The sequence below is a fragment of the Engystomops pustulosus genome, chromosome 5 (assembly GCF_040894005.1).
Source record: "Engystomops pustulosus chromosome 5, aEngPut4.maternal, whole genome shotgun sequence".
NCBI classification, from domain to species: Eukaryota; Metazoa; Chordata; class Amphibia; order Anura; family Leptodactylidae; genus Engystomops; species Engystomops pustulosus.
Window position 1 is genome coordinate 84449416 of NC_092415.1, and position 25453 is coordinate 84474868.

The following is a 25453-nucleotide window of genomic DNA, read 5'->3' on the forward strand; positions in this document are numbered from 1 at the left end:
GGGCCTAGTTAAACCTGGAGGCGACGCTAAACCTAACCTAACTTGTTAAAAACTTTATTTTAGTAATATGTAAATTAATTGCAGAGGCTACTGGGGCGTGTACTAGCTTGGCCGGGCATGGGGAGCCAAGGCTAGTACACACCCCAATAGTAGCCTCTGCAATTAATTTACATATTACTAAGAATAAAGTTTTTTAACAACTTAGGTTCCAGGATTATTAAATTACAGAATAGGGCAGAGGGAGGCAGGAGGAAACTACCATATTGTCTACCTCTGATAGTAGAATACTCATGGTAGGTTTCCTTTATGTAAATGGATGAGCAGCATATGTGGATGTTATATTCTCATCAAAAAAAGAGTATGAAACAAGATTGTAAGTACTGTGTATTATGTGTTTATGTTCTGGGCATTAGTAGCTTCCTGGCTGCCAGCTTGTATAAGTAAGTGGATGGGGGCACAGGCCAATGCAGAGTGGGAACTACAATACAATACGATATTACTTTATTGATCTTCTGTGGAGAAATTCATTTGTACATGGTGTTCAGGCATAGAGTAACATGCAGTTCGGGATAGGATATATACAGACACTACAGTTTGATATGGTTACACAGTGATGTAACTACTACTGTGTAGTTGTGTATATATGTATATACTGTGTTGCTGTGTATATATGCATATACTGTGTTGATGTGTATATATGTATATACTGTGTATATACGGTGTATAAGTGTATATATGTATATACTGTGTATATGCATATACTGTGTTTATGCATATATATGCATATACTTTGTTTATGTGTATATATACATATACTGTATTTATACATGCATATATATATATATATATAAGTATATATATATATATATATGTGTGTGTTTTTGTATATGCTTTGTATATGGTATACACTCACCGGCCACTTTATTAGGTACACCTGTCCAACTGCTCGTTAACACTTAATTTCTAATCAGCCAATCACATGGCGGCAACTCAGTGCATTTAGGCATGTAGACATGATCAAGACAATCTCCTGCAGTTCAAACCGAGCATCAGTATGGGGAAGAAAGGTGATTTGAGTGCCTTTGAACGTGGCATGGTTGTTGGTGCCAGAAGGGCTGGTCTGAGTATTTCAGAAACTGCTCATCTACTGGGATTTTCACACACAACCATCTCTAGGGTTTACAGAGAATGGTCCAAAAAAGAAAAAACATCCAGTGAGCGGCAGTTCTGTGGGCGGAAATGCCTTGTTGATGCCAGAGGTCAGAGGAGAATGGGCAGACTGGTTCGAGTTGATAGAAAGGCAACAGTGACTCAAATCGCAGGCAGAAGAGCATCTCTGAACGCACAGTACTTTGAGGCAGATGGGCTACAGCAGCAAAAGACCACAGCGGGTGCCACTTCTTTCAGCTAAGAACAGGAAACTGAGGCTACAATTTGCACAAGCTCATCGAAATTGGATAGTAGAAGATTGGAAAAACCTTGCCTGGTCTGATGAGTCTCGATTTCTGCTGTGACATTCGGATGGTAGGGTCAGAATTTGGCGTCAACAACATGAAAGCATGGATCCATCCTGCCTTGTATCAACGGTTCAGGCTGGTGGTGGTGGTGTCATGGTGTGGGGAATATTTTCTTGGCACTCTTTGTGCCCCTTGATACCCATTGAGCATTGTTGCAACGCCACAGCCTACCTGAGTATTGTTGCTGACCATGTCCATCCCTTTATGACCACAATTTACCCAACATCTGATGGCTACTTTCAGCAGGATAATGCGCCATGTCATAAAGCTGGAATCATCTCAGACTGGTTTCTTGAACATGACAATGAGTTCACTGTACTCAAATGGCCTCCACAGTCACCAGATCTCAATCCAATAGAGCATCTTTGGGATGTGGTGGAACGGGAGATTTGCATCATGGATGTGCAGCCGACAAATCTGCGGCAACTGTGTGATGCCATCATGTCAATATGGACCAAAATCTCTGAGGAATGCTTCCAGCACTTTGTTGAATCAATGCCACGAATAATTGAGGCAGTTCTGAAGGCAAAAGGGGGTCCAACCCGTTACTAGCATGGTGTACCTAATAAAGTGGCCGGTGAGTGTATATGTTTATGCTCTATATACTGAAAGTGTGTGTGTATTTCTCGTATGTGTGTATATGCTGTATAAACTGAATGTGTGTGTATTTGCTATATGTGTGTAAATTCTGTATGTATATGCAGCATGTGTGTATATGGTGTTTTTATACTGCATGTATGTGTATATATGGTCAGTGTATACTGTATATGTATATATATATATATATATATATATAATGTGTATACTGTATGTGTGTATATGTGTATATACTGTATAAGTTTGCATATACTCAGATATATGTATGATTTATATGGGTATTAGTGTAGAAAAGTATATGAGTGCATAAATATGTGTGTGTGTATAAGTGTATACTTGTATGTATATGGGTGCAAGTATACAAGTGTAGAACTTTATGTGCGTATATATAAATATATAAAGGTGTGTATATATCAGTGTATAAATGTGTTTAATTGTATAAACATATCTGTACAGTATAAGGGTACATTCACAAGAACGTGTAAGGGATGCATATCTGGCCTCAAATTTGCTACGCGATATACTTCCATCATAGGCGTCTATAGCATGCCAGACGTGTGCCTGCCAGGCTATAGCCAGGCGAGCACACCTTTATGTGAATGCAGCCTAAATAAGTATATATTTTTTTTAAGCGGAAGGGGGGCCCCATGCAGAAATCTGCTATGGAGCCCAGCCTCTCCTAGTTGCGCCTCTGTGGTTACACACAATACAAAACAAACATAGAAACGATCTAGACACGGTTTAATGCTTTAATGCTTAGTCTTGCTGGTTACATGGCTACATACATACATACACAAAGATATTCTGGAACTGCACATTGCTAGTTACCAATCGTCTTACAATACCGCAGCTTACTCCTCATGGTCTTATGATAGGGGTAGCTCTGCTCAGGGGTCACTGTCCGCTGTTCCGGTGATGCTGGTAAGTATTGCAAAGCTGAGCCTTCTACCTTAGTGATGAAGGAAGGCTGTCTAGGAGAGGTCATATAAAGCTGAGGGTTTTCACCAGAAAACATGAGACAGAGACACTGTGGCAGATTTAACAAAAGTGTCTCAAAGACAAATGCTCAAATAGACTGAGTGATCCTGCACCAGATTTATCTGATTCATCTGATTTATCTGTCTGATGCTTGATATAAAGTGCACGAAGTTTAAGAACTTCAAGCCTCACTTTGCACCTCCTTCTAGCCCATTTGCTGAATTTTTGGTGCACACCCAATTATCCTGTCAAGACCTGACCCTTTTTCCCAAAGACCGTGTCCCTTTGCCAAAGTGAATAAATGTGGAGCGGCATCTAAGACATTTTGGCGTAAATTATGTCAGAATTTTGCAGTAAACTGATTGATAAATCTTACCACTTTGTGATGTGGCCTTATGGTAAAGTGCTAAGCAATGAAGCCAACAACAAGCATGTTGAGATAAAATGGGTGTTCAGAGAGGTCTGCGAATACAATCCTCTAGTCTTATCTTTTTAAAGCTAGTTAAAATAAAGCTGTAATTAAAGAGACAGACTATACTTTGTGACAATGATATGGACTAAAATGTATAGGCATTATTTGGTCCTAGGTATGCATGGATGCAGGAAATCTGACGCATAGAATTTTCGAATATTTAAGGAAAAACAACAAGCAGATCACACACAACAGATTTTACAATGTAATTAAAAGAAACTATAAAAATGCAGAAGCAGAATACATACTTACTGCTTCTACAGAAATAAAGAGGTTAGTAGCAGCAAGGTGCTGCCAACCAAATGCCACCAAAATTATCACAGTATATTCATCCCAAGTTCTGACCATACAATGCTTAGTTAGCATGTTCAATGTTGATGTTAAAAAAAAATGTCTGAACAAGTGTGACTTTTTTGAGGGAGAGAGAAAGCCTTTTCGTTCCAAAAAGAACATAACAGCACATGGAAAAGTTGCATTTGAAAAAAAACCCCATAAGACTTTAGGAAAAATGTCCTTAAGATCGACAAGACCAAAATGCACTGCACAAAACTGTGATTGAAGGGGTTGTGGCCGCTGGTGGATTCAGGCGGCACAGGGCAATCTTAATAATATCACATGTCAGGGAGCTTTTGTCCATGGTAATAGCAAAAAAATTCTGCAGAAATTTCATAAAGGGAAGATTGTAAAAGATTGGATACAAATTTTTGTCAAGCAAGATATATATAAAGTTTCTTGTATTGACTTGTATTGACATGTTCTCAACATGCTGTCTGTGGAGGGGGGCTCTTACTTTGAGCAACGATGACCACGCCCAGGGGACAACTAAGCAGGGAGTAAGGTAAAGTTATTGTTGGAAAAAAAAAACTAGAAATCTCAAGAAAACTGTTATGCTTGGTATTGTCTGTGGGGATGTGGGAGAGACTAAAAACAGTGTTCTGGTGGCAGGATCCCTTTAAAGAAAATCTACCATCAAAATCAAACATGATAAACCAGGGACACTTACTCATAGATCCAGGAACTGTGACTGTGGTAATTTTCTGATATTTGTTACTCAAGGCTTTCTTCCTTCTAAAATTAACTTTTAAAATTATGCTAATAAGCCTGAGGGGTCTTTTGGGGTGTTTCCAGAGACCCTCAGTGATATCTTTTCACTGGTTGTTACAATGAGCAGAACATTTGTCAACCTCCCCTGCTCTCTTCCTCCTTCTAGCAGCAGCAGTGGGTGCAGGAGGAGGGTGAGACCTGCACTGCTCATTGTAGCAACCAGTGAAAAGACTGGTCTGGAGACCCCCAGAGCCCCTCGTGCTTAATAGCATAATTTAAAAAGTATTTTTTAAAGAATGGATGCTATGGGTAATAAAAGAAGATTACCACAGTCACGGTGCCTGGATCTATGAGTGAGTCTCCCTGATTTATCACGATGGATTTTCATTTTCTTTAAATTGAAAAAGTTGAAAAGAACAGTTATTATTCACAGGAACGCATTGCACCAACCCATTACTTAGTGGCACACCATCCACAAGACATGTCACCTCCAGCAAGCTCTTCCTTGGCTGCAGAGTAGTTGTAGATTACCAGAAATGCCCTGAGCCATAGCAACATTAAGTTCAGGAAATTACATACCATAGTCACTATAAGATACTCAGCTGCAGTGGCGTACCGACCGTATCAATGGCGACAGCGGTCGGTACGCCACTGGCAGTCGGGCAGGGGCCTCCTCTGTATAGTGCTCGATGTGGCCGTTCCGGCCGGTCGAGCACTATTACTGGAGCGATGTGGCCGGAAAACCACCCCGGCGCACATCACTCCATGAACTGGGATGCGCGGCCGCGTGATGACGTCATCACGCTGCCGCGCACCCCTTCCTGTCTGGCCGCGGGCTGAAGAACGAAGACGCGGGACCTGCTGACAGAGGTGAGTGTACAGGGGTTTTTTTTTGATCAATCAGTTGTAAAAGGGGCTTATTGTATATAATAATTAATTTGATGTAAAAATGAATTGTGGGGGGGGGATATGTAAAAATTCATTGTGGGGGGGCGGAATATTTAATAATTCATTGTGGGGGGAGAGAATATTAAATAATTCATTGTGGGGGGAGAGAATATTAAATAATTCATTGTGTGGGGGACAGAATAGGAAATAATTCATTGTGGGGGGGGGGAATATTAAAGAATTAATTGTGGGGGGAGAGAATATTAAATAATTCATTGTGGGGGGAGAGAATATTAAATAATTCATTGTGGGGGGGCAGAATATTAAATAATTCATTGTGGGGGGGACAGAATAGGAAATAATTCATTGTGGGGGGAGAGAATATTAAATAATTCATTGTGGGGGGAGAGAATATTAAATAATTCATTGTGGGGGGGGCAGAATATGTAATTATTCATTGTGGGGGGGGCAGAATAGGAAATAATTCATTGTGGGGGGGGGGGGGATATTAAATAATTAAATGTGGGGGGCAGAATATGTAATCACTGAAATGTCATCTTGAAATGAATCTTCTGAAATAAAAAGCTTGAATGTGTTAAACAATTTTCACACTCATACCGAAATTGATGACAACCTACTGTATTTCACAGTTAACTAAAGAACGGCCTTATTACATCTGTGCATCAGTGACAAATCTCACTATTGCTCCAAGTATAAAAATATATTGATGAAATTTTGCTAGACTGTGTTTACAAAAATAACTGATATTGTGGTAAAACACCGAGTTTATTTATTACATGTAGCGTACCTAAAAGTGCTGCAATGAATTCCCAATAAATTACTTACTTTTTTTAAGTTTTTTTGTCGCAAGATAACCCTACGAAGGCTAGTAAATAGCACCATCTAGAGGATGATAGTGCACATTACCTAATTCACTTAAACCACACACATTCACAGATCTAGGCACTGTGACTGTGGTAATCTTCTTATATTTTTTTTATCAATGCCCTTCTTCCTTCTAAAATCTAATTTTGAAATTCTTCTAACGAGCCTGAGGGACTACCCTTGCCCCTCTGTGGTCAACAAAACCCATGTTGAGAAAAACTCTGTTGCTTATATATAGCCTTATTCTGAGAAGTATAACTAATGTATATATATCAGAAGAACATTATAAGGGCTTGATCATTATGTGAAAACATAATGCGGCACATTTACTTACCTGGTCCTGTCGCGATCTCTGCCGTGCATTGTCGGACCATCGTGCGTCCAATTTCCTGCATGTGTCGCTTCCCCCACTTTGGTCCGCCGGAGTTCACCTTCTTCTTCTCGGTGCATGTGAGTGCTGATTTTGCGACACAATTTGCTTTTTAAATAACGCAGTTTGTCCGAATCTGTCCGGTTGTCCGACTACCACAATATTTAAAGGGTGATCTTATTTATTAGTTTTTTTAAACTTTGACCTTTTTTACTGTTCCTCTTGGGACTTACCTTGATCACTAGAACACATGTTTTTCACTGACATTCAGCCTCTTAGGTCTGGTTTAATAGGATCCAGTAATTGCCAGACACTGACACCTCTGTTAGGTCACTGCTGCCCTGTCAGCCTCCCTTCTCTCTGTCAAGATCCTTAGCTGCTGTGATCAACATTGATTGCTGAAGTTAAATGGTTGAACTGTCCTGCATGAAGCTTTCTCAGAATAGTATGCCAAAGTATTGTTCAGGATGCATGGCTGAACCTTTTCCATACATCATGCCACTTCATGCAATGGACACCCACTACTAAAACCTTCAGACAAAACCAATGGCAATGGGTCCTCACACCTCCCTACAGAGCTTACAAAGTTGCTGCCCTGGTATTGTTCTCTACCTTTGGTGTGCAGAGCAATAATGAGGCAGATAAATGTAAAATGTGAGCACAATAAAATAAATGTCACTTAGAAAGCCTGACTTGCATAAAGTGTCTCCCTCTGCATGTGTCTCCTCCTTCCTGTATACTTCCTTAAAACATAGTGAATCAATGTAAAACACCAATTCAGGAAGTGAAACCAGAATTTATTTGGGGAACTAAAATTTGTTTACAATATATTTGCAGTATCAAAAGCCTAAAACTATCTAGAGATTAAGATAAAATATTTGCAGAATGAAGAATTTTGTCATCTTTCTTATTATTTCACAGTTGCTGTTTCCAGGAGAAATGAAAGAATGGCCAACTCATACGATCTGCAAGACAGAGGAGGTTGAAGCATATTATAAAAGTTGTGGTGAGTTCTTTGTTTGCTAGAGATCACTGCATTGTCCTGACTGTTTTAATAACTTTCACGCCATGCTGAGGATAACTTATAACACAAGCGATACCTACCAAAGTCATGCAATGACAGTCCTGCCTGCCAGCTCAGCACAAACTAGATATTCTCCATTATAACTTCAACATAAGTAGACAGTCGTAGCTCAGAGAAGGGCTAGTTCAGTGGGACCTTTAGAATTGTCTGTAAGTGCTGGCAGAGCCTCCTTATATATACAGTCCGGTGGAAGGGGAGTTTAGATAAAACACAATCAATGTGATGACATCTCCATGGGTCAATTAGGACCAAAAGTTTGGAGTGGAAAGTATAGAAATATTAAAATAGATTGGGTAAGTATAGAGTTTTGCCATTGTTCCCAAGCACTGCCTCTTTAGGGGTTTCTGCAAAAGAGAATCCGTGTCCCGCTGGATACATCAAGAGGCATGAGCAAAACTACGCCATTTCCAACCTTGCAGGATTTTGAAAAGTATGTAGGCACGGGGCAGGGACACGTACCACATGGATGTGAACAGATGATTGTAGATTTTAACCATGTATTATTGATAATGTCACAAGTAGTGAAATGACTGTGGACTAAGTAGTCATTCAAATTCTTTCCTCAGATTTTTCTGTTAGTCTTTCTCTTAGGTCTACATCTGACATAAGGATTGGCCAATATCTTTTCAAGATCCTTTAGATATGCATCATATGTACCAATACATTTAATGTTTTGTTCTGTGCTTTGCTGTTGTGTTTCGTATAGAACAGTGATGGCTAACCTATGGCACTGGTGCCAGAGGTGGCACTCAGAGCCCTTTCTGTGGGCACTCAGGCCATCACCAGAGATTACTCCTGGTATCTTCCTGCAGTCCCAGACAGCCCAGGAATTGCTGTGCACAGAGCTATTTTAAAGTGACAGCTCAGCCTGGGACTATTTTCTGCTTTATTGGTGTCCGCAGGTGCTGGTATCAATGAAAACTGTGACAGAGAAGGGAGTATAAATCACAAATTACATTTCTGTGTTGGCACTTTGCGATAAATTAGCGGGTCTTTGTTGTAGTTTGGGCACTCGGCTCTAAAAGGTTCGCCATCACTGGTATAGAAGATCCTTTCTTCTTTATTTCTCGCCATGCTTTTTTTGGGATAACCGTGATCCCTAAATCTTTAATATAGGAGGTCACAATTGAAATTAATACAATTTTTGTACATGTTTTTTTTTAGCAGTCCTTGACCTTAGTGCAGTATCCTCTATCTAGTCACAGATTAGGAATGTTGATATTAGTGGAGTATAAGACAAATGGATAAACTAATCTACACTATTAGTGACCTAATATAAGCTCAAGCATACCTTTTTATTAGGTACATTCAATATTAATCTATAATAATAAGGGCATCCAATACTGAATACTGAGATTGACTGTAGTGCCAGTCTATCAACGAAATACTCACCTCAATCTTAAATGATGGGAACAATAGGTTTTAAACATGGTGGGAGGGTTTTTAAACCTCCCATGGTGGCACCAAGCCAACTGCTCCCACAATGGCTCCCTGCCTTCCCTTTTGGATCATTTTCCATGGATGGTCCACCTGCGCAGGTTTACGCAACCTTTCTTTTCCCTTAATTTTCCTTCTTCATCTCTTTTACACTTCTTTGTGATTGTTCTATGACTGCTTACTTTTAATACAACAGCTCTTATATTTTTAAAAAATGTAAAAATTACTAAACTCTATTCTTTGGACTTAACTCATACTTAGCAGGATTTTAATATCAAATGTGACAAGAGATATAAATAACAGTTTTTAAGACCTTCAAACTGCTCCCACGGGAACATTTCCTGAGTAGACGTTTAATGTAATTGAAAACCTAAAAGTTTATTTGCAATGACATTTCAGGGTGAAGCTTTGCTGGTAGGCAATGCTGATCTCCCTGTGGCCTGAGCATTTAGTTACAGTTAAATAGACAATGTAAGTGTAAGTCACCCAAAAGAAACCAATGCAATGGGAAATAATGTGGGCATAGCCTGTATCGTTCATGAACTTAAAGTAATTTTTTAAAAGAAGCGGAACACATCTGTAATGACTTCTGCTGCCATGTTTGTTTCTCACTTTTAATGAAAACTACCATTGGAAATCTAGCTTTTAAGCCCTACTTTATCTCTAACCCTAACCCTAAAACCTAATATGCTAATTATTGGCAGAGGCTACTGGGGCCATGGTGTAGTCTCTCCAGCCAGAGGGAGCAAAGGCTACCCCATGCACCAGTAGCCCATGCCTTCCCACCCATCTGCACATTCACAATATCCTCCTCATACAATTGCATTAGCTTTGGCTTCAATAGCGGCCAGAGCACCACTATACGCGTTCACGTCGGTCCTCTAGCTGTGCATGCGCAGAGATTCCATACAGCTGGAAACAGCAGGGGCCGTGTCAGGAGCGTACCATGAGCACGCAGGTAAGAGGGACTGCAGAGGCTACTGGGGCGTGGAGTAGCCTCTGAAAAATTTGCATATATTAGGTAGATAAATTTAGCTTAACTTAGAAAGCATTAAAGGATGAGGTAAAGATAGATTGGGGCTTAGTAGGTTAATAGAAACCTGCCATCAGATCTCCCTTAATAGGTAGATTTCTGATGGTAGGTTTCCTTTAAGCTTGGCTTTTTTACAATGCAGAAGTTCTGAATCTCCAAAATTAGTTATTTTACCCAGAAATATGGTGAATAGGTCCAACCAGGTTTGAATCCTTAAGAGGATGGTACCTGACTCATGGTATGTAACTCCAGAACAGAGTTTTAATACTTGGAGACTGAAAGTGTCAGAGTGTAGAACATATCTCCAATATGTACAGTATTCAGCATTTTATAAAATGCAACCTAAGGGTTTATGTAACAGAATATTGGCACATTCTCTGCCTATGCCCTGCTTTAAAATGGAATCCCCCTGCATAGAAAAAAACTCATATTCTAAGTTTGGCCACATAGAGCCATCCGCAACCAAAAACCACGCCTTGCTTCAGTTTGGTATCTAACATATGAAAAAATATAGGTGGGAATTTATTAAGAATTTATTTAATTCCAGTCTCAATCTATGCCAGTTTGGACCTAAGACCAGGTCTGATCTGGTGAAGATTTCTGCTATAGAAAGTCACACCCTACATGTCATGCTCCAACATTCACTTACATACAGGTTTGTGCCCCCTCTGGCAGGATCTGTTCTAGGTTTTTTTCCTGGTTTTTACAAAAATAGACTTTTAAAATTAAGCAAATTAGTCTGAGGGGCTCTCAATTTTGTGCTTTCAACTACTCTGAGAAGAACCTCTTCTCCATTGACTTCTCTGAGACCTGCAATTATAAGGCAATTTAGAGATAGAAATATTACTTTAATTGTAACCAAAAAGGCGATGTTAAATCATCGTAAATTGTCTGTTTCAAATTCTCTAGACACCTCCACGGATAATATAGTTTCTCTGGTTCATGGATATGGGTTACACTTCAGGGCAAAATATGACTGGTGTACATGAATCTATGTAAGCCTGGGTTTGCTAAAGATCTAACTTAGGAACATTCATGGATGAAAGATGTATCCATCTTTTTTACTCCCCTCTCAAGGTCTTAGACCTTGAAGATATGGTGGTGTGCACAAAGGTGTAAATTTTACATTTTTGGTAACTATTGGTAACCACCCTTTTGAGTCCTACACAGGTTGATACCACTTTACCCTTTACAGACCACATAGGAGTCCCTTGCATGCATGGAATACATGACTTCCCTGTTAGCAGTGCATTTCCTGCTTTCTAGTGTAAACCTTGTAAACATGCAAATTAACAGGAGAGCTATAACTCATGCAAAAAAGACAAAGTTGTATACCTCTTAATCTATTTCTCTGATATACTGTACAGCTGTGCTTTTATTAATTCGGCAAATACACTTTTTCATTCCAGATCCAATGCAAGATGCCGGACTCAGCATGGATCCTTGTTATAGAAGTCTTGGAAAACGTTTAATGGCTAAAATTGGTGTAATTTTGAGTAGGTATATAAAGTAGATATCTTTCATACTTATGTCAAGGGATTTATTTCGAGCTGGGCAAACATTTAAAGCCATGAACTATGACACAATTATCATACACTGGTGTAATGTGTGCCATCATATGATTAAAACCGTCCCATCCCACCTTTGTAGATTTATCTGGAGGCTGTCTGGCGTAGAATTGCACTATAACTTATGCCTGAAAGGGCACAGGTTACAGCTAGTGTGCAGGTCCACTCTGCCACCTGGCACGCCTCCCTCCACACTCATTTGGCACACCAAGAATTACAATTATTTCAAGGCTTGTAAGCAATAAAAATGGCATACAAGCCTTGATAAATCTCCCCCAATATATAATATTTAACTAGAAACGGAGTATCCTGTAGCATCAGGAAATGTTTTTTTTATATGACTTTAGACTCTAGAGCTCTGGGCTTGATTCACTCAACTAAGCTTCTTCCATTGTAGAACACTGTCACTCAGAGTCACATATTTGCTGCAAATCAGAAATCCGCAAAAGAAAGGCATTAGGTTATAGGATTATCATAAATCCCCTTCACTACAATGATACTGTATATGCCACAGAGCAGTATGAAAATCTCCCCGCAGGCGGCAGCTGAGAGGGCGTCAGAATTGCTGTTTGTAATGTGGGTGACTTGGGCAGTCCTCCCGAATCGCCCCCACCACAAGTACGAATGGCTGAGTTTGTAATATGTGAGATATATCAATTGCACTTGTATCTTTAAGACACAGATGCAAATGATGTGCAGAGAGTTGCAGAAGAGACCCGTTTATATGCCCCACTCTGTACACTCTGGAGGACCCAGACAGTGTTTGATGACATCATCAGACACCGCCCACATCCCTGCGCAGAGCCGGGACCCAGGAGAAGAGGAGTCCACAGCAGAATGGGAACAGGGAGGTGAGCAGTAGTTTTATTATTTTATTACTGGCCACATCATATACATTTATTAAGGAGGTTGTTAAAACTATTAAACCTGTTAAAATTATAAAAGGGCTGCATATACTGTAGGGATCTATATAAACTATGAGGGGGTTGCATATGATTTGATTGTATGGGAGCTGTATGTCACATATGAGGGGGCTCTGTATATAGATTGTCTGGGGTTATATATAGATTGTGCAGCTATATATATATTTTGGGAGCTAAATATAAACTGTGGGGACTTTGTATAACATATGAGGTGGCTGCATATAGACTGTGGGGTGCTATATATGGACTATGAGGGGGCTGTATATATAGACTGTAGGGGGCTATATATAGACTGTTGGGGCACTGTATATGGACTGTGGAGGTACTGTATATGGACTGAGGGGGCTGTACATAGATTGTGGGAAATTGTATATAAACTATGAATGCACTGTATATAGACTGTGGTGGTAAGCTGTATATAGACTGGGGGCTGTATATAAACTATTGAGTGTGCATTTGCATTTGGTTTCAATATATTATATTATATAAATTATATAATTGCATATATACAGGTTACATTATACTGTAAGTGACTGTGATATTTTTAGGGGTGCAGTGTGGAGGTGTGCTGCTGGGAGCTGAAGACATTTGGTAGGAAATTTAGCAGTGATGCATGGGAAAAGCCAGGATGAAGGTCTTTTCTTGGTGGAGCAGTTTGTTTCCTGTAAGGTACTCGATGCCACTAATTCATGCATAACTGACCTACTAGTATGTGAAACAGCATTAGCATGTGTCATTAGTAATATTGTCAGCATATTCTGATCAGGGTGTGGGCAGGGTGTGAGACAAATATATAAGAAAAAGAGTTTTTGTTGCTCACCGACTTGACCCATTCACATGTGCAGGAGATCCACACCGACGTAATGTATATCCAGGACCTTCGAAAAAAGAAACGGAGCTCCGCATCAGTAATGGGGTAAAATTGTTTCTTGTCTGTCCGGACTTTATTTCATTGACATGACCATATAGAGGAAGGTAATCTACGCGTTTCGAGTGCACGTGGCACTCTTAGTCATGTTTAACCTGTTTAGAAAAGACGCTAGGATATGTACCCACCTCCCGGAACACCTTGGTCACATGACCCAAGTTAATCTCGAAGACATGGGACAAATCCAGGAGATATAAAAACAAGATAAGTATATACAAAATTTTACAGGACCGCGAAGCTTATTGGATCTTTTGCCTAAAGAGTAGATTTCCAGCAGGAATGAACTTTAAACGTGAAATTATGTTTCATTATTACGTTTGTGTGTATTTAGACTATTCAATTGCATATTAACAATAAGCTTAGACGTATGATTTAACTATTGCCATGCACGTTTTTCTGGATCACATATATTTGAATTTGATTCCTGTGATCCAGACCAGTTTTTGGTTGGAATATACGGAATCGTTACAACTAGGGCGCTAGAAGGATGTTATGCTTTCTATCAGCAAGGGTCTCAACGAAAAACTAAAATTATTACTGCTATTGTCAATGCTGATTAAACCAATACTGTACAGGTCTTCATTACGGGTACATAATATCGGTTTTTATATACTTACCTTGTTTTTATATCTCTTGGATTTGTGACCAAGGTGTTCCGGGAAGTGGGTACATATCCTGGCGTCTTTTCTAAACAGGTTAACCATGACTAAGAGTGCCACATGAACTCGAAACGCGTAGGTTACCTTCCTCTATATGGTCTAGGGCAGTGATTTTCAACCTTTTTTGAGCCGCGGCACACTTTTTATACTTAGAAAATCCTGGGGCACACCACCAACCAAAATAGCACAAAATGACACTAAAACAGTCATATTATACATATAGTTAATAATATAGATTCTAAATTTATTTTACGCGCTCATTGTGAAACCTGGGCCTGTTTCGATAAACACAAAAGGGAAATCCTGGCAGGAATGGTGGAAAGACACACACAAAGCTCTTCCTCAACAGTTCTCAGTTTCTCCCTGTTTTTAGTATATGGTGCTGATTATTATGTGGCTCATATACTGCAAAATAAAGGGGTACAATGAGAAGTACTATGGCCATGAGGCCAGAGTACAAGTGCCAGCTCATATACTCAGCATATGAGCTGGTACTTGTAGTACTCCAGCCAGTGGCGTAACTAGGAGAGGCAGGGCCCCATAGCAGACCTCCTAATGGGGCTCCATTCCCCCTTAAAAAAATATATACATATTTATAGGCTCACAAATGTGAGTTACAGTTGCACGGTATATATAGTACACATATAGAGCATAATGCAGTATATATACACATCGAGTACATACACATCACAGATACAGCATTTATACATCACATATGTGCAACATAATATGTATATAATGGTGCGCATCCTCCATTCTTTAGTTTGTCAGGTTGGATGATGGGGCCCCCTGACCCTGTGGGCCCCATAGCAGCTGCTATGGCTGCTACCACTGTAGTTACGCCCCTGACTCCAGCCTCATGACTATAGTATTTCTCATTTTACATTTCTCATTGTTATATGCAGTATAGTGCTGGAGTACTAAAAGTACCAGCTCATATGCTGAGTATTCTGCCAACAGTTCATATACTCAGGCAAAAGCTCATATAGTCAGCATTATTGGTGGGCACTACCTTGGCGGTGGGCAAATGCGAGAGTCTCTCCGCTCTCAGGATGATGCGCCGGCCTCGGTGACGTCATTTTGTCGTGCGAGGTTCAAAGCTTGCGCATGTGTTATTGTGCACGTCTCCTACATTGTAAAAAGCCGTGATTGCGCATTGCCGGGATACAAAACACAGGGGGCACCATAGTTTGAGGAACTTTCCCCGCGGCACACCCGACCATGTGTCGCGGCACACTAGTTGAAAATCACTGGTCTAGGGGACATGCCATGTATATTTTAAAGATGTCAATGAAATAAAGTCCAGACAAGAAACAATTTTACCCCATTACCGGTGCGGAGCTCCGTTTCTTTTTTCGACGGTGAGACAAATATAGCAGGGGATCAGCGGTGAGCTGCTGGGGGGGATTTAAGGTAATAAAACATTCTCTAATTCACTGCTATTAACAAAAATACAGCATTTCACAGATATAATTTCAACTTGTCTTAATCAGTCCTTGTGTTTACAATTTTGTTACCCCTGGATCAGACTGTAAACCTTCTGTAGATTCGTCTTATGAATAATTTCTTGTGAATGCACGCTGCAGTTCCTTCTGCCTCCTGCCCCTCCCCCTGCATTACAATACCAGCTCAGACATACTACAGCCACAGGCACTAGACTAGCTCTACAAACTACAGGCAAGATGAGGTCTTTATCCTAGGGTAGGGGGAGGCATAGCAGTGCTGACAGAGTGTGTTATAGGTTAGGTAGCAGAGCTGAGTGTTTCATTGGGGCACATGTATCATAGTTTTGTCTTTCTGTGGTGACTTTTTGAGACATTTGGCAGCTCTTTTTGGCGCCCTATATATGATCATGGCTTTTTACTTCTGATACACTTTCAATTTTCCCTATCCTGGCAGGCACAAATTAAGGCTTCTTTTTAAGACTTTTTGTCTCAAATCCACATGGAGACAAGCCATGTGAGGGGGGTATATGCAGGAGTGGACACTACTGTTAATTTGGGATTAGACACTGTGTCCTGCATTTTTAAGCACTCTAGTCACACCCCAGGGAGATGACAACATATGAGTCTGCTGTCACACGTGGTGTTAAGAGTGCGGTCACACGTTGCGTTTTGATTGCGTTTTGAAAGAGCTGAGGAGAGGTGATTTGATTAATTACATTTCTGTTAACATTTGCGTTTACAAAACGCATATTAAACGCAATGTGAACACATGCGTTAATGTCACGTTTACATTGCATTTTGTAAATGCAAATGCAATATAGTAATGTCATTAGGTAAATCACCTCGCCTCAGCTGATGTAATAGTTTTCAAAATGCAATTAAAGTGGTACATGTGACCTCACCCTGAGGGTGCAGTCACACATCGCGTTTAACGCATGTTTTCAAAAACGCACTGCAACTGCTAAAGAGAGATTTGCCTAACTAAACAGCTGTTTACACTTGCGTTTACAAAATGCAACCATTAATGCATTGTTAACACATGCTTCAACATCATGTTAACGTATATGTTTGTTAACACACTGTTAACACGTGTGTTAATGCAATGTTAACACCTGTGTTAACAGCTGTTTAATTAGGCAAATCTCAGCTGTTGCAGTGCATTTTTAAACACATGCGTTAAATGTGACTTGTGACTGCACCCTCAGAAATAATGTAAATGCGCAAATTTCAGAATTTTCAAAAAACAGTTTACTGTGCAAAATGTAAAACATTTAAACCATGTGACATACGTATATACTCGAGTATAAGCCGACCCGAGTATAAGCCGAGACCCCTAATTTTACCACCAAAAACTGGGAAAACCTATTGACTTAAGTATAAGCCGAGGGTGGGAAATGCATTGGTCACAGACCCCCCCCCCCAGTATATAGCCAGCCAGCCCCCTATAATATACAGCCTGCCCCCTGTAGTATACAGCCTGCCCCCTGCAGTATACAGCCAGCCCAGCTTGCCCCCAGTAGTATACAGCCTGCCCCCAGTAGTATAGAGCCAGCTCAGCTTGCCCACAGTAGTATACAGCTTGCCCCCAGTAGTATACAGCTTGCCCCCAGTAGTATACAGGCAGTCCCTAGTAGTATACAGCTTGCCCCCAGTAGTATACAGCTTGCCCCCAGTAGTATACAGCCAGTCCCCAGTAGTATACATCTTGCCCCCAGTAGTATACAGCCAGTCCCCAGTAGTATACAGCCTGCCCCCAGTAGTATACAGCCTGCACCCAGTAATATACAGCTTGCCCCCAGTAGTATACAGCTTGCCCCCAGTAGTATACAGCCAGTCCCCAGAAGTATACAGCCAGTCCCCAGTAGTATACAGCTTGCCCCCAGTAGTATACAGCTTGCCCCCAGTAGTATACAGCCAGTCCCCAGTAGTATACAGCTTGCCCCCAGTAGTATACAGCCTGACCCCAGTAGTATACAGCCCAGAATTTAAAAAAATAATAAACTTATATACTCACCCTACGGTGGCCCCGATGTACAGCGCTGCTCCCCCGATGTCCGCGTTGCTCGTCTTCTGGCTTCCCGGCTCCTTTTCTGTCACATTGTGCTGGGCGCTGCCATTGTTCTCTCCGGCACGATCTTACAGAAGACAGAAGACGAGCCGGGAAGCCAGAAGACGAGCCGCGCGGACATCGGGAGAGCAGCGCTGCACATCAGGGCCACCGGAGGGTGAGTATATAAGCTTATTATTTTTTAAGCCCATTGACTTAAGTATTGACTCGTGTATACGCTGAGGGGACGTTTTTCAGCACATTTTTTGTGCTGAAAAACTCGGCTTATACACGAGTATATATGGTAATTCCAATTTACATGTTAAAATAGGGTCCATGAAAAAAATACTGCCTTTGCACCTGTCCTGGACCAGGTGCAGATTTGCGCCTGAAAAGTCACAAAAATAAGCAAAAAAAGTGAAAAGTCACACTGAACATCTAGAAAACAAAGGTACATGAAAAGAGCAAAGTCGCCAAAACGACAGAAGAAAAATTAGATAGTTTGGATGATAGGACCAAAAACAGCAATAAAACTGACTAAAATTGTAAAGTAAGGGAGGTTTAAAATTAAAGAACTTTCTTTCATGGGCAGACCCATGTAAGGCCTCTTGCACACTAGCGTTGCGTTTCACGTCAGGGTGCAATGCGTGAAAAACTGACGTTTTGGCTGCGTTTTTGTTCCATTTTTCCTTGGAGTAATTTGCGTTTTTTTTGCGTTTTCGGCGCATTTTTGACGCGCGATTCAATGGGAGACTCGAGCATATTTCAAAGGGACCATGGTTTGGGATTAAAATGTGTTATTTAATTGAAAAATAATGTCTTCTGATAATTTGCAAACATCGGCGATCTATTCTTCACTGTTCCGCGCGTATATTATCTCCCGACAATTTAGCAGATGTGAAGAACAGTGAAGAATAGAATAAAAACATTGTACACAGTGAACACAGTGAACACAGGATCATTTAAGATAAAAACACAGTGCAGAACACAGTGAAGAATAGATTACAGATGTTCGGCACATCTGCTTACTTGTCGGGAGATACGCGCGGAACGGCGCGAACAAAATAGCATGTGAAGAACAATATATATGTGTGTGAAGAACAAATTGCAGATGTTTAAATACATCTGCAATGTGTTCTACACACATATATATTGTTCTTCTCCCCGCGGTGTAGACAGGGCACGGCGTGAGCGCGCACAAAGTTTCCCAGGTGTCGCCCACCCTCCCTTTACTCGTAGCTGTACACACAGGCGCGGGGTAACGTCTGCTGAGCGGTGCCAGTGACATAGGAAACCTTCACACACCGCCAGGTTCCCCTTCTCTGTACGGGATAGCAGCCGCAGGTGTCGGGCTGCGTGCTCCCGTGTACAGCAGGTGCCTGCTGCCGTCCTCCTTGCGGCGCTGCAGGACTTTGAGTGAGGGAACAGCTGCATACTACACAGTCTCCGAGCCCTCGTGTCCCCTCTTCTCCTGCGACAATGGGACAGCCCCAGCAGTGACACGGCACCTGTGCAGCACACATTAAGGGGGTGGCGGCTGCTTACTATTGTCATACGTCCCTGACGTGTATGAACGCTGTGCTACATGACTGAGGGAAAGCTTCAGTTACATGGAGGGCAGGCAGTGCCGCATACAGTACACACGGGAGTGTTATCTGATAACACCCTGCGGGAATGTCCTGCGGGGGAGAGGAGGCGCTGCCAGCCGCGGTGTAACCGATGTTATCCACTACAAGGATGGGCACATTGTTGTTCAAAATAGCATGTGAAGAACAATATATATGTGTGTGAAGAACACATTGCAGATGTTTAAATACATCTGCAATGTGTTCTTCACACATATATATTGTTCTTCACATGCTATTTTGTTCGCACCGTTCCGCGCGTATCTCCCGACAAGTAAGCAGATGTGCCGAACATCTGTAATCTATTCTGCACTGTGTTCTGCACTGTGTTTTTATCTTAAATGATCCTGTGGTCACTGTGTTCACTGTGTACAATGATTTTATTCTATTCTTCACTGTTCTTCATTGTGTTTTTTTAATTAAATGCTCGATCGCGAGCAGGGGAAATAATGTTATTCTGGTCACCTAGCAACCCTTACGTTTAAAACGCATTGCACTCGCATTGCACTTGCAATGATTGCGAGTGCAATGCGTTCTTGATGCATCTCCATAGACTTGAATGGGGCGTGAAAAACGCGCGTGACCCGCAAAAATAGAGCATGCTGCGATTTTGACGCGCGTGCAAACGAACGCAAGCACGCGCGTTAAAAACCACGCTAATGGAGAAAGACCCATTGAATACAATGGGACAGAGTGCAATGCGAGTTCTGAGCGTCAAATGCACGCGCAGAACTCGCGCGTGAAAAACGCCAGTGGAGAAGGGGCCTAAGTTTTCCCCCTCAAGCAGAAAAAGGCTAGAATCAGGCCTAGGTAAATGAAAAAGCAAAGCTTTTGGTTCTAAATTTTCCACCTAGTTCCAGAAAAACCTCTGTTGATGGGCATTTTAAATGTAATAAAATCACATAATCAAATAGTAGAAATATGAACTCACACTAAAGCTAGTTACTCTCCACATGGTATGGTCAGGGCAAAGTACATGTATAATGTCCAAAGCCAACTCAGGTAGAGAATATGTGGTTATTCATAGCAACCCCAAAAACTTTATTTGGATGTATGAAATTTTGTTGCAAACATGGTTAAAAAGTCCAAACCTTATCAGGCGTAGGAAAAACTCTAGACAAAATGACTTTTGTGTGACTTATAATAAAAAGTCTCAAAAACTCCACAGACTCAGCTTCCTGATACATCAAACATGTCCAAAACCGGGAAACCCCAAGAAAAGACAAGTATAAATGTCTTCACTAAAAATGAATGCCCACCTAAATGTTTAGTTTTTGCATAGAATATGACCCTTTAAGCAGCTTTGCCTCTATTGAACCTGTTGTCACATGAGCGCCACTGACTGTTTTAAAAAGTTCACATTTCAATGAAGATGCCTTAAAAACAGTCCCCCCATCTCCTACACTGAATGAGCAGTCTAATTAGGACACTTTACCACCGGTAAACTGGAGGTAGATATCCTTTAAGCCACCAGGATGTAACTATACACTTTTTTACTGGATCACACACATTGACAATGACCTTATGAGCTAGGAGCCTCAATCACTAGAATTGTTACCATTGACTCCTACCTAGACAGCCAGACATTTTCCAATTATCCATATATTATGCAGAGAAAATGATGTTTAAATATTAGAAAATGCAATTCTTTCAGGTATATGGACAAAAAGTGTTCAACATGTTGTTTATTTACTTGGGAATCAGATATTATAACCCAAACCCCACAGGATCCATGTAATTTTAGGGTTTGCTGCTTCATTAAGCTTTAAGGTTAAAAAATACTTTCCTATTTATTTCAGGGCAGGATATCAATTTACTCTACATGAATTCTAGGATTGGTTACAATGGAGTTTACTTATTCCATGAAGAAAAAACTTTATGTGAGAAAACAGCCCCAAAGTTTTCCTTCTGTGGAAAGAAAAAAGGAGGTAACATAAATCAACTAATATGCATTACTACTCCCAAAGGTACCGGTATATAATGAATGCTTATTCATTTATAAAGGAGATTAAAGCATTAAACTTATTATAGAAAATGTATGGCTCGCCAATCACTTTCCAGCAAATACAGATACAAAGTACAGGTTGGTATAGGCTGTGACTTGGCCTCTGGAATGACAGCCGTACTGTAGCCTCCCGTACTGTACTTTAGTACTCAAGCCTCCCGTATGTTTTACAAGAGTGATTACCATATATAGAATGAAGACCACCTATGCATGTGGCCTAGGATAACATGTCTACAATGTCAGTACTCTGGGTCAATTGTAATATGTTGATGAAGCATAAAATCCATGATTCTGGGATATCATTATTTGTACTATATTGGACACTTTAACATTGCATTTTCATATGCTTGACTTTTAGAAGGCCACCCTTTAATGTACAACACTTCTATGGCAACCTAAATGGTTAGTTCCAAGTGGTCTCAGTGTATTTTTAAAAATGGCCAAGTCAAATATGTTATTGTCTTTAGATACTTTTGATTCAAGTCAAGTCTATGTTCTGCTTGTTTGATTCTATTTCACAGGGATATATTTTATAGACTTTCTGAACTGTTTTTTTTTTAGAATTTGTGCTATACAATCATTCTGTTAAAATTGGAGGTCCAAGTCTTCCAAAAGTAAGAATTATTTTAGTTCACTTTGATCATATATAAATTTTTAATCAAAAACAACCACTATTTTGTGACTTTTTAAAAGAAACATCTGGAATCAGGTGATGGCTCGGGTAACACTGCAGAAAAAAGCAGGTAGGTTTAGAGGGAACCGACCACCACGGATCTAGCTATAAAGGTAGATCGGGTGGTAGGTGCATCTATAGGACATCAGGATAGCCCTTTTAAGGGCTAATCCGTATGTTCCCGCAATCTTTTACTAACTTTTAATTCCCTAATATGTAAATTTTCTAAAGAGACTACTGGGGCCTGGAGTTGCCGGAGCTTAGGCTATACGGCGCAGCTACTCCGCGCCCCAGTAGCCTCTTTTCTCCTTCTACCAGAAATCCTCGTAGCTGCGCGCCCTCATCCCAGAAACCTTCCGTCTGCAAATGTGCAGAACAGCAGGCCCGCGGCTGCGCGGTCATGGCTCTGAAGCCGGACAAGGTTTCACGGACGAGGGCGCGCAGGTACGAGGAGCTGCACACCAAAGATTTCTGGTAGGAGGATCAAAGAGGCTACTGGGGCATGAAGTAGCCACACCATGTAGCTTTAGCTCCGGCAACTCCATGCCCAGTAGCCTCTTTAGAAAATTTACATATTAGGGAATTAAAAGTTAGTAAAAGATTGCGGGGACGTTAGGATTAGCCCTTAAAGGGGATATCCTGACATCCTATAGATGCACCTATAGGTAGATCTGTGGTGGTAGATTCCCTTTAAGGAGTGCAAATTCAACATTGTGGCCAAGAAAGTGACAAGAAAATTATATATGTGCCTCAACATGTACACACAGGCCTAGATATATGAAAACTGGGGCAATCTGCCTTTGTGCAATAATGTGCACATTGTGCCACATTATTTAATAGTTTTGCACGCTCTAAGTTAATCTGGTCTGTTCTCAGGAGGCTGCATTCAGACAAACGTATGCCCGCACGGCTATTTTTCCCATGTACAGAGCAATACCACAACATTTGGCCATTGCCATCTATGGGGTACGGATATATAAGCCCCCACATACGTTTGTGTGAATGTAACCTTAGACAAAAAACTAGCGCAGACACAATAATATATCTGGATCACTGAATACAGATGCTCTCAACCAAAGCTCAGTCATCATGCGGCAATTTTATCGGCAAGTAGGGTGTCTTATGTGTTGCAAGGAGTCCCATCCCCGGAGCTTGCTCTGTAACATCCTGCAAATGCACTGTCCAAGTGATGCCGTCCTTACTACCGTAAGGTGCCGTCCTTTTTGCGTTACTATTTTTGAAAATCTGCAGGAAAACATGAATGTGTAAATTTAGACTAAATCTGAATATAATAACATATGTAGTTATCTACAGGTCAGTTTAGATATTTGATTATAAATTTTAGAGCAACTGCTCATAGTTCATCCACAAGTTCATTCACAGCAAGAAAAGAGAGGACCCAACTGATATTTTAGCTATTCATTATCTCTTCTGTTGCCTTTTGCAGGGAGAATATTTCATAAACCTGGAGCTGATAAATGAAAATAATTATATAATTGCTTGTGTAAACTTCACTGTTTATAGTCATCCAACAGTTTAATTATGGCAATAATTATGGCAACAGCTACTTATGGCAATAAAATCTAAATAAAGTGTCTGAATCTGATGCAATTGTGATTAGTTATTGTACTGACATATAACGATCTAATGTTTACTTTGATTTATTGTAAGGTATCCTCGTATGTGAGGAATAATTCAAGCTTTTCCAGCAGGTCTACTTGTTTAGCTCTCCTTATACAGTATGTTTCATCAATGTAAGGGGGTTCTCAATGGGGTGCTTACAAGGTTTCAACCACCACCTCATCTGTGTGCAGGAGCAGCTTTTACTGCAGGAAAGTCTAAATCTATGTAAAAACACTGAACAACCCAAATCAGAGAGAAAACTGTGCAACCTTAGAGTTGCAGCTGCTCCCTACAATTATCTGCATTCTCAGTGCAGGAAGATAAACATCCGTGTTTCACTTCTTGTTAAAGCCAGCAGCCAGGACAATGGTCCTTGAAACTTGATAAGTGAATAACCAGTAGAGCCTGGATATGCAGAATAAACCCTGGCACTGCCTAACACTTAACTTTCACTGCCCAGACCAACTGAGATCATTACATTACCTTCAAAAATGCTCTCTTTTATGCAAAACCGAAGATGTGTCCATACTGTAGATCCACACAACTTACCGGTGTACTGCACAAAAGGCCCCCGGCTTCCTAGTACCGGTATATCTGGCTGGCAATATATCACCAGAATGTAATGTCCACTAAGTTAGACCAGGCATAGAAGTCAGCTGCAGTCCCAGACGGTTTTCCAGAGGAAACTACAGTAAATATGGCAGACTGGGACGCCCCATTCTGCCAGAAATTCTGTAATGGGGCTTTTTACATGCTTAGTCTGCTAGAAAGTTGGCAGAAGAAACAAAAGTTTGAAAAGAATTCTAAGTCTCAATACCTCCAATAACAAGGAATCATAGTTTATTTTGCACATAGAAGGCCTAGAATCAAGTAAGTTTTTGTGTTCTCAATGTGATAACAGGTTCCTATAGTATAAAATAGGTAGAAAGCACACAACATGCTTGGATGCTTGGAGAGATCTATTGACCCTCTTATGGCGTTAATGCAGGATTTTGGAACGTACTCTGGATTCCAGATAAACTGGCGCAAATCTGCAATCTTACCCCTTGTAGAGATAACCCCTGAGATCTGAAGGACAGTAGCCCAACTACAAGTAGTCAGCTCCTTTAAATATCTAGGAGTGCAAGTAACGGCTAGGCCTATGGACTACTTAGCTAATAATTTAGACCCAATCCTTGCCCGGATTAGAAGACTAATACGTGGTGTAAGTTGCCAAAGTCCCCTATAGGCAGGGAAAACTTAGTAAAAATTATTTTTACGCCTCAAGTCCTATACATTATACATAGTACCCCGGTATGGATACCACAGAGATATTTTCAAAATATACTATCACTGTTTAGAGCCTTCGTATGGAAGCAAAAATCTGCTCGCATACGTTATGAGTACCTTCAAAGAACAAAGAAGTCTCCAGTGCTTTCTCTAAACCATTTTCTAGTTCTTTTTGAAGTTTGTTTTGGGTCATTGTCCTGCTGGAAGACCCTGTTTTCTCACACTGAGCCATACATTATGCTGCAAAATTTGTTGGTATGCTTAAGACTTCATAAAGCCATGCACATGGTCAATCAGTCCAGTGCCAGAGGTAGCAAAGCAAACATCAGGGAAACTTCCGACATGATTAACTGTAGAGACCATGTTCTTTTCTTCGAAAGCCT

General features: G+C 40.8%; 1 protein-coding gene across 1 annotated transcript; it reads left to right on the forward strand.

Moving 5' to 3' along the window:
• Window positions 1-7548: 7548 nt before the first annotated feature.
• On the forward strand, window positions 7549-23784 carry LY86 (lymphocyte antigen 86). The gene is made up of 5 exons (XM_072154720.1): window positions 7549-7757; window positions 11715-11801; window positions 21300-21428; window positions 22067-22119; window positions 23626-23784. Exons 1-5 carry the CDS (start codon window positions 7637-7639, stop codon window positions 23716-23718), a joined length of 483 nt encoding a protein of 160 aa, XP_072010821.1. The 5' UTR covers window positions 7549-7636; the 3' UTR covers window positions 23719-23784.
• Window positions 23785-25453: the final 1669 nt, after the last annotated feature.

Coding starts and splice junctions, on each gene's coding strand:
- LY86 (XM_072154720.1), top strand. CDS start 7,637: ATGAAGAATTTTGTCATCTTTCTTATTATTTCACAGTTGCTGTTTCCA. Junction 21,429..22,066: donor CTGTGGAAAGAAAAAAGGAG/GTAACATAAATC, acceptor TTTTTTTTTTAG/AATTTGTGCTATACAATCAT. Junction 22,120..23,625: donor GAGGTCCAAGTCTTCCAAAA/GTAAGAATTATT, acceptor TGCCTTTTGCAG/GGAGAATATTTCATAAACCT.